The sequence below is a fragment of the Neodiprion fabricii genome, chromosome 7, assembly GCF_021155785.1.
Source record: "Neodiprion fabricii isolate iyNeoFabr1 chromosome 7, iyNeoFabr1.1, whole genome shotgun sequence".
Classification (NCBI taxonomy): domain Eukaryota; kingdom Metazoa; phylum Arthropoda; class Insecta; order Hymenoptera; family Diprionidae; genus Neodiprion; species Neodiprion fabricii.
In genome coordinates this window covers 15,349,814-15,376,224 of record NC_060245.1, presented here as the reverse complement: position 1 = coordinate 15,376,224, position 26,411 = coordinate 15,349,814, and the positions used below count along the sequence as shown (strand labels likewise).

The 26,411-nt window shown below is 33.5% G+C and overlaps 1 protein-coding gene across 6 annotated transcripts in view; it reads right to left on the bottom strand.

Annotated features, from left to right (window-relative positions):
* LOC124186303 (serine/threonine-protein kinase Genghis Khan) overlaps positions 1-26,411 on the bottom strand; it is a 42,581-nt gene that overhangs the window by 13,109 nt on the left and 3,061 nt on the right. For 5 of the 6 annotated variants that reach the window (XM_046577867.1, XM_046577868.1, XM_046577869.1 and 2 more), the window contains exons 3-19: positions 22,679-22,858; positions 21,705-21,976; positions 20,358-20,657; positions 20,136-20,279; positions 19,066-19,188; positions 17,972-18,180; positions 17,074-17,288; positions 14,681-15,684; positions 12,662-12,897; positions 12,225-12,331; positions 7,149-7,352; positions 4,664-4,827; positions 2,043-2,298; positions 1,647-1,933; positions 1,427-1,570; positions 991-1,126; positions 655-896 (exon numbers count right to left, since the gene is read on the bottom strand). In XM_046577867.1, the coding sequence (XP_046433823.1) occupies positions 655-896; positions 991-1,126; positions 1,427-1,570; positions 1,647-1,933; positions 2,043-2,298; positions 4,664-4,827; positions 7,149-7,352; positions 12,225-12,331; positions 12,662-12,897; positions 14,681-15,684; positions 17,074-17,288; positions 17,972-18,180; positions 19,066-19,188; positions 20,136-20,279; positions 20,358-20,657; positions 21,705-21,976; positions 22,679-22,858 (4,223 nt within the window). The remainder of the gene's footprint in view (positions 1-654; positions 897-990; positions 1,127-1,426; positions 1,571-1,646; positions 1,934-2,042; positions 2,299-4,663; positions 4,828-7,148; positions 7,353-12,224; positions 12,332-12,661; positions 12,898-14,680; positions 15,685-17,073; positions 17,289-17,971; positions 18,181-19,065; positions 19,189-20,135; positions 20,280-20,357; positions 20,658-21,704; positions 21,977-22,678; positions 22,859-26,411) is intronic. The other variant, XM_046577872.1, reaches the window with a different exon arrangement.

The window sequence follows — 26,411 nt, the reverse complement described above, 5'->3', positions numbered from 1 at the left end:
TTGTCCGAAGATTTTTTTTTTATATTTGTCAATATTAAACAAATATTTTTTTCATAATGGTTTTACGTAATGTTTTGCATTTTGATGAAATTTGGTATACGAGGATTTATGAAATCACTGATCACAAATCTCATCAGAAGTCCGATTTTATGGCTGCCAACTGTCCAAATTATCATTTTCATTTGAATTTAGATTTGAAACCGAATCTACTGAACGGATTTCGATGAAATATGAGGTATTTTTTGGTAAGCCACTGGTATAGCAACCAAGGTGTACTGGAACAATATTGTGTGTCACATAAACTATACGTTGATTCATTTTGGTACCTATATCAGCAACTTGCGATTTTGCACTCAAATTAGGCCAAACATGGCGATTTGGACAGTTGGCAGCCATGGAATCGGAATTCTGATGACGGATTCGTGATCAGCGACCCGAGCAACCCCCTGTACCAAATTTCATCGAAATCCGTTCGGTAGATTTAATGTGCCCCTGAAAGGACTAAATCTGGCAAAACTTGAATCATTTTTCTACCACGTGAACAAATTTTTCACTGAAAATTCGTGTATACGTGAATTATGCAATTTCTCTATTGTTTTCAAGTATAATACCTCTATTGTTTTCAAGTATAATACCACTATTGTATAAAATTACCTGTCTTTTAATAGCAACGCATAAACAATAAGTAAGTGGATTGCGATGCATAATTCCAGTTGTCAAAGTTATGCAACCCTTAGTTTCTGCTACTTTAATCCATTCAACTTCATCTCCATCCAATGCTCGTACAGGTACAAGTCTGACGTGTCTTTGCTTCCCACTAAGGACAACAATCAGCTGTTCTTCTGTCACGTATTCTAGGAGATATATCTTCTTTCCTTCACCAACTCTCGCTATTTCTGCAGACAAGAAGTATTTATCATCAAAATTACCGTTATTGTCATTATTCATGTACAGATGAGGAATTATTCTGTGAATTGGCATGTTACTCACCACTACGATCTAAATCTAAACAAAATAGGCCCTCCTCAGTGCCAATGACTAGACGGTCAGGATCTATTATCGTACCCGACATAACGTTCTTTATGAGAGCCAAAGTGTTGTCCAACAACTCCTTGACCCGGAATATCTGGGATATCAAAATAAATTAATTAAGGTCCACCAAATTGAGTTACAGAAGGCTAAACAAAATGATATTGGTTACCACCTTGCTCATTATAAGAATTTGCAAAACAGAAAATTTATCTTTTTCCATGGCAAAAAAGTGATAAAAATCTTTCGTTTTTATCACAAACTTTTCAGAGGGTGAAATAAGAAAGTTGAACACCCATCAACTTTAAGTTTACAGTGAAATATCAAATGACCTAGAAATCATAACTAGAGAAAGAGAGACTATTCATTTCACAATCCAAGATAGTTTGAGAATTACCGTAGTATTTGGAAGATTGTTACGCTTCAAGATTCGATGAAGCTCACTTAATGCCACAACCCATTTAGTCTTTTCACTCTCCGTATCAGCCAGCATCAAAGTGATGTTTCTTAGGCCAGGCGGTTCCATCAAAGACGTTGTTATCTGAAGCACAAGATGAATCACGTTTGTTTTGTAATTGCATAAAATTAATATCAAAAATTTGGTCAAGAATACTCACTCTAAATATACACGGAATGTCTTTTTTAGTTGCATGTATCACATCAGAATCACGCACGGAGCTGACACTGAACTCCTCGTCTCTCATATCCAACACTTGGGACACATATACAGATGGCAGGGCATTGCGATCTGGCGAAATGTCGTAGAGGAATAATTTAAAATCACAGACCACTACGAACTGTCGTATCCATCCTTTCTTTACACCACCCATTTTTGGCACTTTTACGTAACCCTCGTAGGCAGTTCCAATTCCTCTGGTGGGGTCGATGCCCAGCGGTCGTTTTGCTACGAAGTCAAGAAATATTCTTTTAATGCAGCTTTACTGGTTGCGACTAATGTTTACTAAAGTCTCTTGAATAATTGATACCAATATGGATTTGGCTGAATGACTTACTTTGATCGGGAGGCACAGGGCAAATCGAAGGAACCTTGTCACAGCAAGACATGTGACAGGCAAAACCACAAACTTCGCATACGACACCTTGCCTGGTCAGACCAACCATCAGTGACGTGCAATGATTGCATTTCGTTGGAGCAGAAAATGTACGAACTAAAAACTGATGGGATTTTGGTTTTGGTTGTAAGCTAAGCTGCCCGTGGGATAGAGATGATTTGTTCAATAGCTCATGAGATAATGGAGATGTGGGATCCTGTAATTAAATAAATGATCTATAAATTATGTTATGGAGTATTTGGTTAACAACAAAATACGAAAGGTCCAACGTTTGTTCTTACTACAGATACCACGATCAGGCTTGTAATGCCAAATATACTTCCATAACGTCGGTTGGCCAAAAATTGATAATTTCTATCGATATTGTTACGAGACAGTCGAACATTGAATATTTATCGAATTTAGAATATTCGGAAGCTACGACGATCTCTTTAAACATAAAAATTAGAAAATATTGAAATCCTAAACAAAACTATATTTTTAAATATCGATATTTTTTTTTTCAAATAGCTGTAAAAATGCTGTAAAATCTGATAGATTCTTTCAATCTCACTCTAAGATTGCTCATTTCATTCAGCAGACTATTGTCTACAAATTCACTGTAATATTTTTTTTTCAGCAGCTGTTATTGCTAAATACTTGATTTTATGGCATTACACCTACATTGATTATGATCAACAAATGGTAATATTGAATTACCTAGCAATAAAAGGAAAATGAATCTCAGTGACTTTGAAGAAAATAATGTTCTGAAAAAAATTAGCCATTGTAGAATAAAATGGGTCAACTCTGCTAGATTGTGAACCATTTCGAAGCGATTTGGAATGAAGCAGCGATATTAAATTGTAATCTATTGTTTATAATTCAAGTACCGTCTATTTAGTTTTAAAGAGATATCTGTAGCTTGTGGATATAATAATTTGAAAAAATTATCTCGTAATAAAATTAATAACAAGTATAGATTTTTGACCAACCAAGAACTTATATTACCGCACAGAGTTAAATTGAATATGAGATACTCTGGAAAATAAGAGCATAAGCAGAAATTGTAGTATGTGCAAGACACAGTAATGGGCTTAATTCTTGGCAGTATAACAAAGTTTCTTGATAAGCGGAAAAATTGTTGTTACAATTCTCGCGGTTTAGAAGAAAAATTAAAAATTTCATGTTGGATGGATGGGGGACCTTAATTTTTCTCAACAATTTTTTATACCTCACTTTACTGTTATTACTGTTATTAATATGTTTCAATATTGATCAAAGCATGAAAAATATCAAGACTAACTACTCTGACAACTAAATATCTTCAACCTCAAACTCATCAAGCAGGCCACTTCTTCAGTTAGATCCTCAGTCTATGTCTTTATATAGTCAAACGTTACTTGTAACACAGGTTTTAGTTACGTAAAACGTAACATACATATTATACTAGTATAACATCTCGAATTTTCTAGATATATTCTATATCGGTGAAATGTTTATACCAATTAAATTATGTGCCTACTTTCATTTCAATCTGAAAGATTTCAAAATATGTGTACTCCAAAATATCTACTCTATCACAGCAAAAAATAAAAGCATATTATTCGGTGAAAGTATTGAAAAAAAACTTTTCTTTAACAGCTTCTGAGAATCAACCTCAACCCTTTGAGTCATAGTGTTAAGTGTTCCTAACCCCTATCTTATAGCTATTTTTTGTATATTTAGAGAACTTTTTGAAGATTTTTTTGTGGTTTTTTGATATTTCTGATAATATACTAATAGATTTGCAATACCAGAGCGTAATTATTGCAATATAATCCAAATTACTATAGAGAAACGAATTAATTGAAAAAAATTGTGGAAATTGAAGGAATAATTCATATCCAAGAAAGTTACCCCTCTACACATGTACATGTTTTACATAAATTATACGTTTTTCGGGTCACCGATTACGAATCTGAAATCAAATTTTCAAAATTTAGTATGATGAATTCAATCAGCGACCCTGAAAACTCCTGCACAGAGTTTTTTCACAGTATTCAATAAAATTGAAATTTTCGTCCACCATATTGGATTCACCATCTTGAATTTTCAAAATCTGATTTCAGATTTGTAATCAGTGACTCCAAAAATTAGAGAATATCTTGTTATAAAAGTTGACTCAGCACAATAATGTGGCCAAATTAGTTTCAAATGGATTTTTTATTCGAAAAGATTAGATTTTTTTTATACAAAGAAATACACGTGATCATATTTTTTTCAAGGTTCCATTCAAAAGGGTGATTAAATTGAACGACATGTTTCTCATGAAGAGTAAAAAAAAAAAATTGCAGGGTTTTCATATCTTAGTACGCACTATAACATATCGAAACTAGACAATCGACTAAAAATTTCGATTCAAATGTATAATAGTTTCAACTTTTTCTTATTCTTCACCAGCAAAGTGAATACAAACTTATTAGTTGAAAGCTCTATAAGGATTATGAAATTGTAATATTTAGAGAACCTGACCAAAAAAGTGGCATACTTGACAAGTTTTGCTTCGATAAGGCTGTCAGTAAATATATGAAAATACTCACAATGCTCTGTTCGGACAAATTGCTTTTGCTGCTTGTAATGCTAGGTGCGCGGTTATCCTCTATGTCACCTTCAACACTGTCCACACTACCGTGACGTGTGCTTTCCACTGTTCCCTTGAGGAAATGCTCCAGGTACGACATTTGAGACGTGGGACGTTCTAGGACTGCAATTTACAATAAAATCAAAAGTCAATATCACCGTTTTTGTAATAATTAAAAATTTTTTTCACGTTTCTAGTAGTAAATTCAAGTGTGACTTTAAATAGCGATGAAAATGATCAAAAGTAATTGTAATGATGCATCATATTGTAATGTGCTCATGAATTGCACTGTGTAAATGAAGAAAGAATAAAATGTAACAAGACATTGATCAGTTTCATATTCGATTGATAAAATAATATATCAAGAACGGAAATGATTTAAAAAAAAAAAAAACGATGAATTATTTTGCGTTTGAGTAATACATGAGAAACACTTGTTATTCAATATAATTATTTAATTGCAAGTAATCTCAAGCTTAGATCACGGTACCAAATATTTAAGACCAAAGTGTTTCACATATTAATCACTAAAACTATTAATACGATTCAGTTCCAAAAAAACTTGTTCAATTTCAATACTTTTCTCTGTATATACTGTATGATTCTAGTAGAATTGATTAATTTTAAATAGTTCGTGATATTCAAAAAATGTTTAAATAATTTGAAATAGAGCACAAGTTGCACTGGTATGATAAATTTTCACAAAAATCTATTCATGCAGAAAAGTATTGATTTTTACACGCTTTAAATCCATAAAGCGTTGACACACACGAGCATGTTATTTCCAATTTCGTAATTTTAGCATCAAGATTACAATACGTATTTAGTTTTGAAATTTTAATGGCCAAAGTACAACGTTTATGAGGTAAGTGATAAAGAGATTAAAAGATCAGTCTTCTTTTTTTTTTTTTTGCGGTCGACGAAGAAGTTAAAAATCATTCAATGGGGCACATCATTCATGAATTGTCTGGAAAAACAATGATCAAGAACAATTTCAAAACAGTAATGCAGCCTCCACCTGTAAAAGTACAGAACAACTTTTCATTCACATTTTTACTTTCATCTTTCCTTTGCAATAACATCGTACGTAGCAACGAAGAACAAATGGGAGGATTCCGCCAATTTTTTTCATAAACTTATCAACTAATATTGAACAAAAATTAATCCGAACAACATGTAACAGGACAACCACCCACAGATAGGATTAACAATGGTTAGAAGAAAACCTCGAGGCACCCATCAATGGCGCTGCGAGTAATGAAATATATCAATCAACTCAAAAACAAACTCCTCAATTTATCAAACAATGCAACGACTGTTAATTTCATCACAGGCCAGCATCCGCTACTAGTGTAACTTTGATTTCTTGGTATCTGTATACCCTGCAATATATTTAAGTTACATTATCTCGCCTTAGACATACATTAGTGTAGTATTTTCGGAAGGATAAAACTACTTGACCTTCTTTCAAGAGATACAAAAGTTATGTTCAAATTACAAAAAAAGTACCAATGAGGTTAATTGACAATTGTCAATAAATGTATGTAAGAAAATGAAGCTTTTTTTTCTGTAATTTACGAAGAGAAGTTTTCTCTGTCAAAGAAGCTATTTTAGGGTTGTTTTATTATTTACGGATTATTGTCAATTATTAACGTAACGCCGCCTATAAAAGAAAACTTTCATTTACAAAATTATAATTAGATTATTCCATTCCAAAAACAGTTTCTGATACACGGGAAACTTAAAAGGCTGAAAATTTTGCAGTTTGACAAATTTCGATGTGTAAATAATATTTAGATTGTTGATCAAGATAAGGTCAAGATAAATCGTCTTCAACAATATTTAGATTGATTTGACGAAAAATTTCTAGGGAATTATTGATATCTAAGATCATCCTAACAAGTTTAATCTACTGTTTATTCAAAATTATTTGATAGCTTCGGTACGTATTATTGGATTAAGCTTTGAGTAGAATTAAAAACATGTATATCCTTTAAAAATAAACTGTTACATTTCGTATTTCTATACCATCAATAAGTTTTTCCAACACTAGAAGTAGTTTTTACAATAGCGACGACGAAGTGAATTTATTATTGAAGGTAAAGGTTCGATTTAGCCATCCAGCTGCATCTAGATAACTGTTAAATCAGAAAATGTGAAAAAACTGTCGGATACTCTTTTCAGAGGAAGTAAACTCATTGAAAAGAAAACATTCGCGTAGAGTGAAATTAAAGAGTGGCTCCTTTGACGAAACAATTTTATGCAGGAATTTATATCAGAAAGCAAAAAAAAAATAAAAATTATATCGATACAGATCAAAGTTGCACAGTAACCGGAAACGAATGCACCGTGGATTGAATCAAAGCAGTTTCAAAATCTTCAGCCAATCACGTAGTATTGCAAGATGTCAAATTTTTTTTTTCTTTGTTTTGCTCATAGTTTACCAGGCTTATAAACGACGGTATCGGCGGTACAAGTGACGATTGAGTTGGCACGAGGAAATCTAGTTAATAAGCAGGACGTTGTGACGCAAGAAGCACGTAAGGCCGACAGGGGCGACTTCAACTTGTGTACGATGATGCGCTGGGGTTTGGTTGAAACGACGATAGATGATGATTTGCTGGACGATTTGGTAGTTAGGAAGAAGGCTGTCACAAATACAGTTTGATGATGAGCAACACGAGGCCCCATACACAGCTGGTTATGCCAATAAACAGAGGCACTTTGTTGTCTAGAAATGAAAATAGCATTGCGTACCGGATAACGGTTTATTACGCTTCACAGGTATCCCAGTAGCGACAAAACTATTCGATTCGTTTCTGGTGACTAAATTTTTTAGTTCTCTACAAACTCAGGGTTCGTACGCTTTTTGGAATCTGAAATTCCCTTACTTTTCTAGGTATTCCAGCCTGAAAATAGGAATTTTCCAGCAACCCTTCAAAACATATGCCACTGATTAATGACAACTTTTTTTTTACATATTAATACTAATACCTTCGATATTACCTAGTAACTAACTTACTGTCTGACTATCAATTTACAAACATCAGCCTGCGATTTTCCGTAAAAAAAACGAAAGAAGGTTTGGGATTAAGTAATATACATATAGAACGCGTGATGTGATGTGACGAAACAAAATTTTCAAGTGCAATTTTTTACTTTGTATAAGAATGAGTTTATTTTTCGACAGAATGAAAATGCCAGTCTTATTTCCCTAACTATTCCCTAAGTTTTCTCGGTTTTCCCTGTGCGTACGAACCCTGAAACTCTTGTTCCTATGTCAAAATATACTGGAATTCTATAATAAATACATGTATCAATATCACAGTTCTGTATTTATCATTACACGTCATATATTTTGTAAAAATTCTACAAATCAACGCCCAATTTTTCTGCCCTTGATTTCAATACCGTAATGCGAGATGGTTCTCAAAAATATAATCATATTCCTACCAACGAATGTTAAAAGCACAATTGAATTCCAGATTCAGGGTTTCTTTCTACAAAATGCTGTATTAAGTTGTCGAAATCTTCGTTCAACTGATAATTATATGTTTTAATTGATGAGATAAACGAAATTCCTTGAAGATTATCAAAGTTACACGTTGCCACATACAGTTACCTTTAGCGGGAAGATCTAATTTTGATTCTCGTATAACTATTTATTGAATCAACATTTTTACAGCTTAACAGAGTATTTGCAATAAGAAATAAGACTGGAATCTGGGATTCATTTGATGTTTATGAAAATTAATGTTGTAAAGAAGCTTTGATTCTATTCTTATCGCACCTAACAACAAAAATTATGCTATAAGCTGCTGGATTTTTCGTAAAATGGATATTGAGAACTGATAATTTCTAAAATTGTATAGTTCAGGGTCTGAAAATAGTTGTTTCTATGTGAAATTGTATCTAATAAAAAAAACCTCAATCTTTACGTTGATGCGTTCTATCTAGAATTAAAAAAAAAACAATCTCACAAGAAGTTTTAAATTCCTATACAATTGAATTGCGCTCAATTATATTTTGGCAAAGGCTCTGTATCTAATAAACTCAGCATGACCCAATATTTACTAATACCATTTTAATTGTAACAGCAGCTAAAATCCCGATATATCAACATACGTGACTGTGTTTCCGTTTAGTTTTAGAGCCATCCATCTTTAACGACGAATTATACTAGTATCACTTTTGTATTGTTACATTAGAACACAGATATTGAACATGTTTTATTCACCTGCACAGTTCTTTGAACACATGAATATATATATAAATACAAAAACACAACCATCAAACCAACTATTCACAATTGGCAAATTATTATTCTTCTTTCCGCACAAATAAAATAACATAATATTCAATTGGAACATATCTGACTGTTTACTTGTTGCCTGCATCGACTTCCGAATACGTTTAATGACTCTGTTTAGTACAATCTACACACAGTCTACGTTCGATCTATTCTAATATCAAATTTAAACAGGAACAAATGAATGCTAATGATTTGAATTAAACATCTCTTTGTAAGCCACCCCCTTGCCATGATATACGTATTTATGTGTGTATGTATGTAAGCATGTATAGATGTGGTAAAAGATAAGAACACAGGACTTTGGAACCTAAGTTTTCACAAGTTGTACCAAGGATTGGATCGTCTCACACATAATATGTACATTGTAACAATTTGACGGATGATCAACAAATATATAAAAAGTATTCCGTTTTCACTTCCATTTTTCTTTCCATATCTTTTTTTTCAAATTTTCAAAAGCTGTATCACAGAATTGGACCTTTAAAAGAAGCAGACCATATCCTAAATATTTGAAACACGGCTGTATACTTGGAATTGGTTACTCCGATTACTTTATATAGGCCATAGCCATACTGTTAACGAAGCTTGTTGCGCACTCATTTGCCACAGTAGTGGTACAACAGCAAGAAAATTTCATTTTACTGTGCATCGTATAACACGCCATGAATATTATTCTATAACTATCCTTGCTCGATAATCGTAAACTAAATAAAGATAAAGGAATTAATAATAGAGCAAGTGATAAACTGTTCAAAGTGTTACAGTGCACTATGCGGAAAGTTGCGCAATAATATAGGCATTTTTTGTACTCGCGTTACTGTGGCTAAAATGTGTATAAACAAGGTTTCGCTAACTGATGGTTGTGGCAGAAAAGTGACGTGATCTAGATATACGGTCGAAGCTTGAAATAATAATTATTTAAAAGGCATGTTAAGTAGTGTGAGATTTTCGCACTACACAAAACAGTATTTCTAATAGTGTGATTGCGAGTATTGTTATACATAATGCAAACAAGACATTTCAGTAATAAATTATTTAAATATCGACGTACACTGATTCATGTCCACTGTGGTTGTCAGTTGTTTGTTCCATTGGACTGGTCGATCAATAACATGTTGGATTTGTGTCAAATTGAAAATGCACCGGATGCTTGACAACCTAAAGCCGCCAGCATATCTCGAGGGTAACGCAGGGGACTCTGAACCATGCGCGTTTCAACGCTAGGCAATGGTTTAATACTTGGGTGCAAAATTTCTAATATTCAAGTCCATCGTTTTCTCCGTGGTGAAAGAATGCCTCTTAAATGTACATACCTGAGCCTATAATCAACGCAATTCATAATTACATTATGTATCACTTATTCATTATGCATTAATTAGTAGTTCGTATATCTTTCTGTAAAACAAGCGTCATGATCCAAATATTATATTTCAAAATTTCTTCCCTCCTTAAAGAGATCTTTAAAAAAAAAATACTATCCAGCAAATGACGGGAAACAAATAATTCACTGAATTATCACCACCCACTTACGACTGTGGGATTAAAATACATTATAAGCAGTTTCCAATTATGGTGAAAATTACAAAAGAGGTACATACATATGAGTATTTACACCTGAATTCTGTTTGAGTAATTAGTACATGTTTTGAATGCCAGGCTTTAAAAGAAATCATACAGTCTGCATTCGAGTCGTATTACCTATTTTGAAGTAATTCACAAGCAAATTCGTTCATCTAATCCTACAGTGTCGTGAGGATGTTCCTATAGACTATAGTCTTATTCTGATATTTTAATTTTTCTACCTGCGTCTAAGAATTATGTATCAAAAGTAAATACACTTTACGTATTGTATGGAATTCATCGTGAAAGCTGTGTCTAACCTGAGAGCATTGAGATAGTAGTTGTAATAGTAGTAGTTGTAGTAGCGGTAGTGGTAGCGGTAGTGGTAGTAGTAGTGGTAGTAGTAGTAGTAGTAGTAGTAGTAGTAGTAGTAGTAGTAGTAGTAGTAGTAGTAGTATATATAATAACAACAATAATAATAATCACTACCAATCTTGCACAAAACTTAGTGCAATTTTTTCACGAATTATACGACCAGGCTGTGGTAGTTAATTTTTATCAATTAACCCATTGGCTGATTTAAGTTTCTCAACTACCAAAACTCGAATGTTAAAGTTTGTTTTAAACTGGCCGAATCATCAGAGCAAACATATACCATGAGAGTTGAACCTCGTTGAAGCATATGTAGACTCCGGTAAAATGGGATTTATGATCGCCAGTTTCAAAGTGGCTTATTGCAAACTTGAATATTAATTTATGAACCTTTATTTTGAACACTCTTAGACAGTGAATTTTTCATTTGCGATAAGTAATGATTAGCAACATGTAATTTTCAGAATAGTATGTTCTTTAATACCGTTATAACGCGTTAGTTTGGATCCCCTCTCAAATTATATTCAAATATTCCAATGACATATGACAGCATTGTGCAGAATTCTAGTGAATGCATAGAATTAATACGGATTTTCAAAAATTTTTTATCTAATTCCAGTGACAATATATTCTATTATTTTTTTACACTGCATTATGTCTAATCTGGTCTTTCGCAAAGTAACGTCTTCCTTCATATTTCTAATGATGTTTGTGTTAATGATTCAGACAGTATAAAATAGAGAATACCGCGTCTTTGCCTATTGATTAACGAAAGAAAATAAATCATCTTAGACTTCATTGGTAAATCGAAATCATAGTCATGTGAGTATTGAGAACGAATTTGAAATTTGAACAGATTTCTCAACATTCTGTAGACTAGAGTATCGTGAAAAGATTAATTACAAATTTTACATACATCATTTAAAAAAAACTCATCAGCATTGTAAAAAAATCATCTGAAAAACAAATATAATCGCTGAATATATAATATTGTTGTTGGATTTATTATGTCAAATGATTCGTCAAACATTTAGCCTCTGTTCACGGAGGCTGGAGTGTCAGTGACGAAATAAGCAATGAAAAGATAACGCCTTGCTTTCTCATCAAAAAAGCCCACTAGACGAATTGAAATGTTTATGGACAAAATAGGCAGTATGAAAAGTTACCGCTTGAATGAACAACCACAGAGAAAAACTATCTTTGGTAAACTTGAAAAATGTGACCCAAATACTTAAGGGGGTTGGAATTGCCGAATCATCGATTGAACTGTACTTACAACCATCGCCAGTATCCAGACGCCCTTGAAGTTCGTTTATCTGCATTTCTTTTCTTTTTGCCTCGTGAGCCATGGCATCCAATCTCTGCCTGAAGTCTCTCAGTTCTCTACAGAAACATCAAAAATAGGTTAATCCAACTTCAACTTTCATATAAATGTATGTTAGCAGAATTGATATTGTTTCTTTTTTAGTTCAATTTCATTTTATGTCATTAGATGAAAGTATGTGTGATGAGAAGTCATCTAAGAAAGTAAGACAACCAAATACCGTGAACGAGAAGTGAAGCTGAAATGGCATGCAGCAAATCGTTAGGAAAAAATAGTAGCCGCCAAAATTGCGATAATCGTAATCATATATTATTTAAGATGAAAAATCAAAGAAAAACTAAATACAATAAAATTTATGCGGTATATACAAAATTCTTCGGACAACATACTTTTGTGCAGCGATGAGGTCTGATCGTGTTTTGGTGAGTTCCTCCGAAATTGCTTGCTTGGCTTGAATTTCACTCTGCAGGGAACTCTGCAGATTCAGTAATTCCATTTTATCAAGCTTTTGTGATCTACGGTTCCTCCAGTTCTTATCGGTCATCGTAGAGCCACCAACTACTGCTCCAACTCCGCCAGAGTGTTTCAGGAATTCTAGTTCTTCTGTCATTTTGGTTGCTAATGCCTGAATTTTAAATAACACGCTACATAAATTGTTTTTCAAGACATGTAGGTTTTATTCAATCTGTCTGTAAACTATTCTGTTACAAAAGAATACGATTCCCTGTAGTAAGACTGCATGTAACAGAGTAAAGGGGCCAATACACCAACTTCTGGCTGCAATTTAAGGGGTATGTAGTACTACTACCTTTACCGACCGAGCAAAGTCACTCTTTTTCTCCATATATTAAATTAACAAATGAACGGAAAGGGTTCAAATCTCGACAGTGCATCGCTCTTTCGTGTCGGAGTTCAGGAATGTTACTCATATCCCGGAAATCGTCAAAAAAATGTATTGTTTTCTTGACACGTATTATAATTTCCACTCTTTTATTTACGAAATTATTGTAAATCTTAGTTCACGTCCAGCGACCTAAATATTGAATGCAAACAGTCTTACAAGGACTCGTTTGACTCTTTGTTTTTTTTCCAGAATTGCACAAAGTATCTCAACTATCAAGTATTGGCCCCTGAAATTCGGGAATTGTGGAAATTGTAACACGTGTCAAAAAACCACACATTTTTTTACTATTTTCGAGATAAGAGTAACTTTCCTGAACGCCGCTATGAAATAGGAATGAACGCCGAAATTTCAACATTTTCTGTTAATTTGATTATTTAATATAGGAAGAAAAAGAGTGAGTTTGCTCGGTCGATAAAGGCAAGAGTACTAGATACTCTAAATACGTACTGTCTACGAGAAACTGAACAATGTTCGCACGTTTTAGAATTTTTCTCGAATTTTCAGCTCTTTCTCTTGTTTTTTAACGTTTTCAGTTCTGTATGTGCTATGACCCACAAAATGAACCTTTTTTCGAGTGCAAAAGTAGACTTTGGAGTAGATCCTGAAATTTTTATAGTGGGTTAAAACTGTGGTCATAAATAATCCAGGAATATAGAACATATTCAAACAATTCGAAATCCCTGTAATATTTATAACGAATCATCATTGATTGCTCAGCGAACCAAGTGTGTCTACACAAAAAGTTTATTCCACTTGCTGCAATTCCTGTTGCTTTTTCACTCAATATTTGCTGAGCAGAATTTTCCTGCAGCAAACGTACAGCAATAATTGTTGTATCATTTCGACGTATAGCAAGACTTGCTTGCATTTAGATGTTTTGTAAGAGCTTTTGCTTGGAATGAATTACTTTGATTTTGAAAGCAATTAAAGATACATCTTGTTCTAATATAGCCAGAAAGGCTTTGCAATCATAGCTGTGCATTTGCGCTGGAAATTTGCAAGCATGTTACTGGATACGATACTGCGTTCAGTCCACTTAAAAATTTCAGGATTGATTTCAGTATCTGTACTTTTTTATGCAGAAAAATAAAAACGATTTATAATCATTGGATTTCATATTAGGAAAGATCCGACACAAAAAAAACGCGCGTTTTGTCTCATATGCTCGTACCGGCGACAGTAAGTGCTAAGAATTCTAAGATAAAGATTCAATTTGAAAATGTGATAAAAATGCATCAACGTATTTTTTGTAAACGATAAAGCTGAAGTCCTAAAAACTGTAGAATTTTCATATCTTATTGTAAAGTATGACATACTCGAATTACACCCAGATGTGAAATTTTTATCCTAGATAGCTGGCCGAAAGTTGGTGGATTTGCCCAAACACATTATTTTGAGACAAAAACACTGTTTTCCGACAGTGTACTGAACTATTGAAATGACAATAAATACCCAATAATACTTGACTCCAAAGTGCAACAGTGGTTGAAACTCGATACAATACCTGCAAATAACCTCTGGCATCCTTTTCATCAGAAACCCATTGAATGATTTCGGTTATTTGTGCTTCCCACTGGGCGATGGCCTCTTTTTTGTTCCTCAATTCTTCGTATTCTTCTTCCAGCTGCCTTCGCTCACCTTGAATTCTACCAACGCTGTCCGTAACAGCCCCAAGATCGAGCATGAGCTTTTTGTTCTCTTCGACTAGCATCATTTTCTCACGTTCGTACCTTCTATTCAGTTCGTTAATCGTCTCTTCACTGTCTGTGATATTTTCCAATCTGGCAGCATCTAATTTTTCTCTCGCCGACTGGACTTCCCGTTCCAGGATTTCTCTTCTGTTTTCAGCCTCGTGCAACTGGTCTTGAAGACTTCGTATCTCCGACGTATACCTACTCTGTTGCTGGTTCAGATTTTGGTTATATTGTACATCAAGCTTCTCCACCTCCGTTTTCAGCCTATGAATTTCCTGTGTCGCTAATGCCTGATTACCACTGCTGTCATTTCCCACAGGTCTCTGCCGTATCTTTTCCATTTCTTCTTGCATTTGTTTGCAGTACTCTTCACTCCGTTCCCGTAACTTCCGCTCTTTACTCGTCTCAGCCATCGCTTCCTCGACTCTGTTTTCTAGCTCTCTACGCAACTTCTCTGCCTTCCTTATGTCGTGTCGCAGACTATCAACTTTCTGCATCGCTACTTCAAGCTCTTCTTCTTTGTCTCTTACTTGCCGCGATAGTTTCTGTTTCTGTTGCCTTAGCTCGGATAGTTTATCTGTTACCTCAGTATATTCAGTCATTGCTAATTTCCTCTGTGTGAGCGCATCCTTTAATTCTTTTTCTTGAAGTTTTAATTTCTCTTGAGTATCGAATTTTTCCTTTAAAGCCTCTTCTTTCTCCATCCTTAAGCTACGCACCAACTTTTCCAGCTCACGAATCTTTGTTGATTCACCACTATCCAAGGTACATAATTCCCGTGGTATCTCCATCGACTTTAACTGTGTTTCGAGCTCTGCAAAGAGTGAAAAATGTCACGTTATTTAAATAGGCTTCCGCTTTATTTTTGTCGAAATTATAGCACTAAAACTTATTGGATCTTTTCCAATAATGAGTTACAAACAATCAAGCTTTGGATTACAGAAAAACGTTATGAGCCATGGTGTGGAGACCTCAAAAAGGGTGTTTTTCTGCAATTATTTTTTGAGAGGAAGAGAAATAATGAAGCTTCTTAAAATTTTGAATGTATTTTAACACACATTTGAAAAATACAAGAAGATTTTTTCATCGGTAAAAAGTTAGAAGTGACAATTTGTAAAAAGAAAATTAATATGATTTCAGAGTGTTTGTTGCGTTTTTTTAGTTCATCGTTAATAAAAATATAAATCAATTACAAATAATCTTGGTTTTTACGTTTCAGACAAGAATTACACACTCCATCTTTCCTGCCAATTCGAGACCTCAGCAACGACGCGCTTCAATGCTCAGTTAACGACTCCATTGTTTTGCAATAATACGATAATAAAGAAATTTTCTTGTACGTTCCAAATGTGTGTTAAAATACACGCAAAATTTTAAGAATTTTAAACGAAATAATAAGACGTTCCTGTATATAGTATTACATTCAAAACAATGAGTAGAAAAAATGTTGAGTCAAATCTGAGCAAAAATTCAGAACTCTTCTCACCTGAGCACGAAATACTTGTGTATATTCTAAAAAAGAATCTTACGAAACATGTATTGATAACACCGACACACAAAAAAAAAAAAGTTGTTTGTACATTTGACCGGACCCACCCACGGACATGTAATTCGAACTGCTGAATCCGAATTTGAGGTCCGTTTGGCCCAGTCACCCTCCAGATTTGAGTAAAATGCATAAAACCCAAAAAAAAAAGGCAGAAAATTGCGAAAAACTGTAATCACAGCGATGAAACAATTTTTGTGGACTCAGATCAAGTATGATTTTCATGTATTTCAATTCACTGAATCTAAATCTGAAGGTTAATTAGCCCATTGAGCCGTCAGTTTGAAAAAATTGCGAAAAACCGAAAAAAATTGCATAAAATCATGAAAAACCAAAACTATCGAGATGAAAAAAATGTTTTGGATTCAGATTGAGTATGATTTTTATGTATTTTGTTCCACTGAATCTGAATCTGAAGTTTTTTTGTCCCATTAACGTTTCAAAATTTAAAAAAATCTTCTCATATTTATAATTGAAATTTACCCAACTTTTTGGGTTTTTTGAGATTTTTTAAAATTTTGAAACGTTAATGGAAAATACTCATTGAAAAAATTGTTGGCAGGACTCAGACTCTGGGGAATGTGGCGTTCTGTTACATGAAAAAGTGTAAATAATATCAATTCTTCAAAAATCAAAATATAGCAAATTAGGACTTACCACAGTTTCTTTTAGTCAGCGTATTTATTTCATCCTGTAATTTTCTAGTGGCATTATTCGAGTCTGGAGATGTCGTAGGTGAGAAATGACCAACGCCAACTTGATTTCGTAAATCAGCGATGGTAAGCGTTAACTGTGCATTTTCCTCCTCCAACATTTTCATACTCTTATCCTTCTGACAGACCATAGGAAGAGAGCCCAAGTCCGATATCCGGCTATATTGAGCAAAATTTTTCGAAAAACAATTGAAAAAACTCAAGAATTCAATCTATCCTCTAATAGCTTAGACAAACAATCCTGGCAAACCTTATTCAACTACTACATAAATTGATCGTGTATGAGAATTTTTTACGTGTGATACAATAATAGAATGTTTTGTGCTTAGAAGTGATAGACAATGCAACTTATTAGAGTTGCGATAGTTTCGTGACAGAATGTCCATTAACATTCATGTTCGTCGCCCTCGAGTTTTCCAAAAGAAATACCCATTTCTCAAATCTCTAGATATCGATCTTGAAAATAGTCCAATCAAGGAAATTGAATTATTTCTAGAAAACGATTATCCGATACAACCGAATAACGATAAAATAACTTGTTTGATTGATGTGCTGGTGAAAGATATTCTTTAGGCAATTAAGAACCTGGAAAAGTTTTCAAAACCTAGTAAAAATTGAATGAAATTGAGTTTATTGTAAAGGAGAACTTCAGGCGAAATTTAGAAGTATGATTTTATCAATAGAATTTGTTTTGAAAAGAAAAAAACTTATTTGAATAACCGCTTCAAAACATTAATAGATTTTCGTTAAAAAAATGACAGAATTAGCTTGCTGGCAACAGAAAACTTGATTCCTGTGATGATCAACATAAAAAGACCAACAAAACAGTTTTTCTAACGCACCTTCCCTGAGTGAAGCTGAATCCTACGAAAGGTAGATGCAGAGCAGAGAATGCAGAGTTAGCAGCAGGAGGTACAGCATCCGAGCTTCGAACATCTGTGTCATCGACATCAAAATTCGAGGTATCAGTTGGTGAAGACACTTCAGGTATATACGGGGCAGTGTTGTCTCTTAAAACATCCCAGTCCACACCTTCGAACCACGGATGTTTCTGTTGATGAATAAATTGGATGTAAATTACATTTTCATCCTACAAACGAAGAATTCCACCTCAATTCAACATGCTCCCAGTTTACAACTTTCTTGTAATAGCTGATTTTTTTCTACTGTGTAGAAGTCGAAAAATCTCATCTGTGTTTGCTGGATTCTGGTTTTGTTGCCCCTTGGTGAAATGAAAATTTGTCTAAAATTTCACCGATTTTTATTTCGGAAATATTTTGTCCTTATTATCTGGAAATTTGTAACTTGTAATGCAAAAATTCGTAGTGCAAAATATCTCAGGATATAAATGTCCTACTGGAAAAATATTCAAGCATAATTTTTGCAGCGCTTGAAATTTGTTCTGACGCCGACGACCGGTTTTATTTATTTTTTTTCAATTTATAATCTTCAGATGTTCCAGTGACCGTAACTTCTAAGGCCATCGAGTCGACACCGAGTTTTAATTATTATCGTAAAATTCGTGGGATTTCTGTTTGCAAAAAAAAATTCAGAATGGTCTATTACTGAAAAAAAACGGTTTGCGATTTTTGGCCGAATAAAAAACAAGTTTCGAGGGTCATGACAGTAACGAATAAGTACTTTTCAAGTAGGACACTTAAATTTTAAGTTTTTTTTTGCAACATAAACTTTCTTGATACGAGTAACATAACGGTTTTTAAAATACCAGCTACCAAAGCTGTTTGTAATAAAAAAAAAAAAAATTTCACGTCGACTTTGTGTTACAAAACTACAAACCAGGAAATACTATTTGGTTTGTTTTTTTAGCTTGTTAGATAGCAAAGGAAAAAATAGCCATATTAAAAAAGTCGAGTTGAGGTGTATTCTCTATATGTAAAAATTTGAAACTTATTCAATATACTGAAAACTTGCGTACTTTGAAATCATCGATACCATTCTGGCCCAATCTAAACTCAGAGCTGCAAATTAATTTCCTCATCAGATCCTTAGCCTCTTCGGACACATCATACACATCTTCTATTGGAAAGTCGAAACAATTCTGAAAGATATTTAATTTATAAAAAATGTTTTTGGCAATATGGTTATAAATGTTTGGCAAAATTTGAAATTTCATTAATTTCGTACAAATGATATATTAATTCTAATGTACTTCGCCTGAGTAAAAATAATTTATTGAAAATATCATTAAATCACAATTATTGATCAACCCAAGAAGTTTGTACAATAAATCGAGTAAAGAAAATTTCAATTACAACATAGGCACAATAACGACTTCATGCGAATCTGATTCGTCTCCAACAAAATTTCAGAGCTACGACTGAGTGTATATGAGTGAATGCGAGAAATTAGTATGAATAAGTACGTATTAATATCATTGGGACAGTTAATTCTCAAACAGAATAATTTTTTATGGCCCAAAATGAATTCTTGAAACCATTCTTCTTTGTCTATGAACATTTATTACTGCGAATTAAATCCGTGGTTACTGATGTATTTATGCTTTCTTGGTTGTCTGATGAAGAATCCGCACTTGGACAAGATTTCTGAACATGGGAAAAATAACTGAGAACCAGAATATGAAAAATATTACCCAAAAGTACAAAGAACTTTATCATACTGTTAATACCTAGGGAAAGAAAAAAATCAAAACCGATTGCTTCCATAGGTCGCATGATTGTGAAACCTGCAAAAGAATTTTTTACGACACGCGCAGGAAAAAGTCGCTTTTTACCGGCTATTTTCGATCAGAAAAGTGCCATTTTATACGCCACATTTGAGAACTGCACTATAAAGTCTTTAAATCTCATATTTGATGCGCAGTTCGAACCACCTATTAAATCTATCATATAAAGTACTAGTTTTCACAATGACTGATAAGTTTTTGAAAATATCCAAGGAAACACGGATATTTGATTAAATCGTCAAAAATTCTGAAATACAATAACAAGAAGAAAATTGATTTAGTGTAACAATCATTTTAATCACCTTATGGTTCATGATTTTTCCGTATGTTTCAACTAGAGATTCAGCATAAAATGGAGTTTCTCCATAGAGCATTTCGTACATGCATACTCCGAGGGACCACCAATCACATTCAGGGCCATACCTCCCTTGTCCATCTTCCATAGCCTGAAAGTGAAAAAAAATTCGCAGCAGATGAGAACCAATGCCTAGCTTAGAAGTAATAATGTGCAAAAATTTATTTACCCGTAAAATTTCAGGTGAAATGTAATCCGGAGTACCAACAGCAACGTTACTTTGAACAGTTCCATCTTCAAAGAGCCGTAAGCATGAACCAAAGTCAGCCAGTCTTATGTGTCCATTAGCGTCCAACAAAACGTTGTCTGGCTTAATATCACGATGTACGTAATGCAGATCGTGAATTGATCCGATAGCCAGCACCATTTCCGCTATGTAAAACCGCGCCATGTCTTCGGGAAGTCGATCTTCAAATTTACTCAGCAGTGTTAATAAATCACCACCGCAATAATAATCCATGACAAGGTACTGCGAATATATTACATAATAAATGAGAGTAGATTATTTGAGAGATCGTGAGAATAATTGATAAATGGAAGCAGTAAAATTCATTGTTTACGCAGAATGGAAACGTGACTTAGCCCATAATACTAAAATTCGAATTAATCGTTAGGCACTGTACGTATATGAAAGTAATTCCATGTTTCACAGTTTTGTGTCTTATCTGAGACCTGGAAAATTTTCAGAATCACTCTAAAGAATTTGTGTTTAAATTTAAAAAATATTGAATATTTTACGAGTGTTTTAACATTTTATGAAAAATGAATGTTTTCCATGTTAAATGAATAGGAAAATAAAAATTAAAATAGCCACCTGATAAACTTAAGCTAGAAAGCTTATATTTCGTGAAGATCTGTTTTCCACAAAACACTAGCATTTAAGGGGGTTAGAACGAGAAAAACAATTTTTTTTTTAACGACGCCAACATATAACTATTATGCACGCTGCGTGATACTGTTTGTAATGCCAAAAAGTTTCACTTCTGTCGCGTGTGGTTGGTTGCTGCACACGTTTTTTTTAATAATGACATGAGACAAATGAAGTTTTGACTTTCTTTTCCAGTTATATATTAGATCTGGTCGTGAAAGATGGTTATATCTCTTTTTCCCCTGACCATCCGTTCAACATTTTTTATCACCTTGTCATGGAAAAAGAAACAACCGACTTCCAAGGAATATGTAAAAAATTGTCTTTTGAATAAAATGAGCCATAGGGAAATCTAATGAATATACCAAGTTTTGAACTATTTTGAAGCAACTTAAAATAAAGTACCAATATTCCAACTTTTGTTTGTGATTCTAGTATTTTCAACTTCTATAATTTATCCTGGAATAAAATTAATTGAAAATATCCATTTTTGATCAACTAATCTCCTTAATCAACTATTGTGATTTGGTGGAAAAGAGAAAAGAAAAAAAAAGGAAGATCCTAGAAAAAGAAGATCTAATTATCCTTCTTCTGAAGAAGTAGACACAGGAATATGTGGAAGAAAAGAAAAAAAAACAACCATCTTACCAGATTATTATCATCTTGAAAGGCGTAGTGGAGATTTGTTATCCATCTACGGTCTCCGTATACCAATACATCTCGTTCTTCCCTAAAACAAGCGGTTTCAGCACGTTTCAGCATCTCCCATTTGTTGAGTATTTTCATAGCAAAGACTTTGTCCGATCCCCGCATCCTGACCACGCAAACCTCTCCAAATGCACCTCGTCCAATTACTTTGACTATTTCAAAATCTTCTCTAGCTAATTGTAGGCTTTTTATGCATGAGGCGACTGGTTTCACTAGAAAATTGAAAAGAAAATAAAAGCTAAATAGGGTGTAACGAAATTGGCAATTATCAGAAGCTGTATTGAATGAAACGCTCAAGGAAATAGATTTAGCTCGTCACAAAACAAGCTCAGTAGCCGGATCCAGTGCTCGACTGTTGTAATATACTTGAATTTTGGTAAAAGACGTGGAGAATTGTTGAGCGCTTGGCACTTTTTTGCTAGATTTGGACGGATCCGCAGTAATGCACTCGATCCGCTGACTGTGCTTGTTTGGCAGTAATATATTAAACTAAGTCGTGATTGATGCTCAATTACATGCTTTTTTGAGAAAACAAAGATTCTAAAACCGATGTTTTGAGATTAAATAATTTCCAATTTTGTTACACTCTGTATACTTTGACTTACAAATTACAATCCAATTTTGACACTGCTTCATATATATTTCAATACTGTAGTATGAAAAACAACGATAAAAACTGGCTGTGTGATTAATTGATTAGTAATGAACTTTGATTTATCAGCCCTCTCAATTATTAGTTTTTTCGATTGATAATAGTTCTTCTAATAAATGCATTAGTCATTTATTTAGAAAAATTGGAGTCTACAATTAATCAATTAATCGCACAGTGCAAGTAAAAACAGAACTATGCTTGAATTCATGTCAGCTAAAATTAAAAAATTTGTAATCTAAAAAATAGCAGAACTGAATCTTACCAAATTCGATAAAATCTGATACTGTCTTTTCTCGACGTAATGAGGAGTTGCAACACTCGTCATAGAGAACGAGTAAAACGTCGATGAGAGTTTCAATAGAAAATGTATGACCGGCTCGTCCCCCTTGCACAGGACCACCAACAAATAGTGCCTCCAATTGACGCAGCCTTCCACCAACGCCTGAATAAAACATCAGAATTAAAGTAATTACAGTGATTATATTAACGCTTAGCATCCCACCATTTTTTTTGCAGCATTTGATTTATTAAACTATTTTTTTGATAACAATTTCCGAGTTTTTTGATTCCACATATTCCCTGAAATATTTCTAAGTCTAAAACAAATATAGAATTTTTTTCTTTATTTATTTATTGCAAAAATAATGGTCGAAATTCAAACTTATCCACGAAAAAATGCATTTTCTGCTGATCTACCATGAAAATTCGCATGCCAATTGTTACACAATCTCGACACACACCACAGAATTTTATAGAATATTTTCTTCTTGTTATTTTTGTTTATCCGCCATTTCAAATTTTCGAATTTCGAGTTCACATTTGACTAACCCCAAAAACCATGTAGCATAAAGTTTCATAAAAATCAAATGACTTTTCGAATTTACGTCTACCATATTGAATCAGCTGAAATGAAACTAATATTTACAGTTTTACAAAGATTATGACCATTGAAATTCTATAGAAATCATGGAAGTTTTAATTCTTTAAAAGAAGAATATATGCCAGAGTTATTTTTTACACATATCAATGGCATTCTGGTTCTGTTATTTCTATTTCAGTATTTTATTGTCTCGGGTTGCAAAATGGCAATTTTTCAAAATATTTCGTTATATTAACATTACCAACATCAAGGTTGTAGATTGCAGACATTTCACTGGAATTTTGATAATCAATTAAGTACAATGATTACAAATGTGTTCCAATTATAGAATAAATCAGCTAAGTTCATTTACATTTATTTACATTCCATTGCAAATAATATATTTGCAAAATTTCTGGAATATCAAGTGAGATAAATTTTTACCATGGGGGTGTTTGTTTTTTTTGAAAACGAGCTAATGGTTGAATCAAATTTTTAAATAATTGTATTTGAATGATTCAAATTGGTTTAGACACTACTGATTTATTCCAATGTTTATTAAGTTTTTTCAGCCAACATTTTTTCTGTTTCGAGTATCAGCTATTCCATCGGTACCAGCATCTGACTGCATCGCTAGCTATCTCGTTATCAGTAACAGGGACGTTATCAGCTGACTGCAGCTAATTCGTCATAAAAACAGAACCTGATTCCCAATTTGACAGGAAGTGAATCTTTTTCTAAACTCTCATTTATGATCAAGTTATTGGTAGCGGAATTAAATTTTTTTATTACCATCTAAACAAAATGACGACTGTATAAAGATAAAATTCAATTTTTCATAAAAAATGTGGGACTCTGTTATTCAATAAAGAAAAAAAAATATGATACCGGTGAAGAAGTGATATGTTGGTAAAAACGAAAGAACCACCGAAGAATATTGTCTGCCAATGTGAACAGAATCAGTTGACCGTTTTCAACATAGCGTGAGCACTACAAGACATATCACCAAGCTGAACAGTCAACGTTATTGACCATAATGATGTTTCCGATCAACTAATACTAAAGAAAAAAATAGTTTTATACAAAATAAACCCCAACTGAATTGATGAATCCGTTTTCAGGATACAAATTCCCATAATTCACCCCCTTAAACAGATGAGGCTGAAGTTAGTAACTTTATCGCACCGAAACACCAGAGAAAGTATCAGTATTGCGCAAATTTAGAATGACTTTTGTGGAGTAGCTTTTGCAAACTATGAGTATATTTTTTCTAAACCCGCATCATTACAGTAACTTTACTAATTCCAACCTCATTTAAAAAGTATATTTCGACTAGAATCTCGAAGACTATTGTTTATATTACTTTTGCGTACTCTGTTTAAAATTGCTAGAAAGAGAATTAATCACCATGGGTTCCACGGGTAGTACTGCAATTCACGACACTGAACTTAGTTTACAGACACCCCAAGTTTAAGCCGCTAAGTGTATGACGAAATTTATAAAGCTTTCTAGCGTACAGTAGAACTTTGCTAAATCAAGCTAATGTCGACCCTCCTTAGTTCAGGTAATTGAAAAACTGAGATAAGAGGGAATAAAGATATGACAGTATATTTTCGACTGAAAATTAACGAATACGAATTAGATTTTCTGCTATTAACTGACTTATGTGCGGCATTAACTCAAATATGTTAAACTAGAAATATAATCAAAAATGATGCTTCTGATATCAAATGTAACGATCGAGGCGTTACAGATTAAATTAAACAGGTTTGTGAGCTTATGAAGCGAATTAACAGGCATCAGATAAGAAAGAATGCTTTTATTGAGAAACTGCTGTTACCAGTTTAAAGTTTGAAACAAGACTGTTTTTACAATAATACAGTTTCGCGCAGCAGCCTTACTCATTTTGAGATATATGAAAGCTCTAATATATCTTTTATCTATGACAACTACTAAATCAGAAAAGAAGGGCAAGCCGGGTGATTTCATCTTTTGTAATACTTATGTATTAGGAGTTAAAACAAAGCAAATGTGGCAGAGAGAGAAACTTGACTAATCGTAATGTTGGATGAGACATGCTCAGATAAGCGAGACTTTACTGTACTATCGCTTCCTGAATAGAGGTGTAAGTATCGCAGAATGTAAAATTTGAATTAGAGATAATAAAAAAAATTGAGCATATCGGACAGGGTCTTTTTTCATGATCATGTGTTCTTGGCTGAAATCTGCAACAAACTTATGCACTGTACACAATTTCATCACCTGAAGGGGAAACAGTTTACAAAACACTTGAATAACCTGTAACTCTTCACGCAGAATCGACTTCTAGCATTAAACCAGGGTAGTCCCATAGGAATCATCATGTTTATAATCAAATACTGATAATCAAATGGGCATAGCAAGCGAAAGAAGAATTCGACAAACATTGGAGTAGATATAGTGGACGAGCAAAAAAATTGATGAACAGCCAGGTTAAACTATTAGTAATAATTGGAAAACTTCGAGAATGCTTGGAATGCCGTAATTCGCTGAATTTGCCGAAATTTCACAAAGTCGAAGTTAGTAATGTTATCGCAATCAAACATTTGGGAAAAAATGATTATTTTCTTAATATTACAATGATTTTGAAGGAACTAAGATTTGGAAATATGAGTGTGTTTTGTTTTAATACAGTTTGGCGAATTCAATCAATTCCAAAATCGCAAAATAACAGTTTTTCCTCGGCATGAATCGTTACTATAACGTTACTAGCTTCAATATGATGTAATTCCCTAACCCACATACAAAACTCCCTAACATTTCCCGGTTGTTGAGGTATTCCAGACAAATCGCCACCTTCTAAAGTACAATCCTGCAAATAATAAATATGTATATTTTGAAAAAAGAACCAATGTTGACAAAATATACTATTACGAATATAGTTTTTGGTTCAATATGTAATATATGCATTATATTTTAGAAACTTGAAACAGATGGTGGGCAGTGAGCCATAACTGGTGAAAATTAGTGCGCTGCTGACTCTGTCTGAAGTGAAGAGTTCCTAATGTTAATGTAATGAAGGGTTTATAAGAGAATCATTATTTCCAGATATCAGGATTGTCCAAACTGCAGTAAAACTTGAATTATAGTACAACTA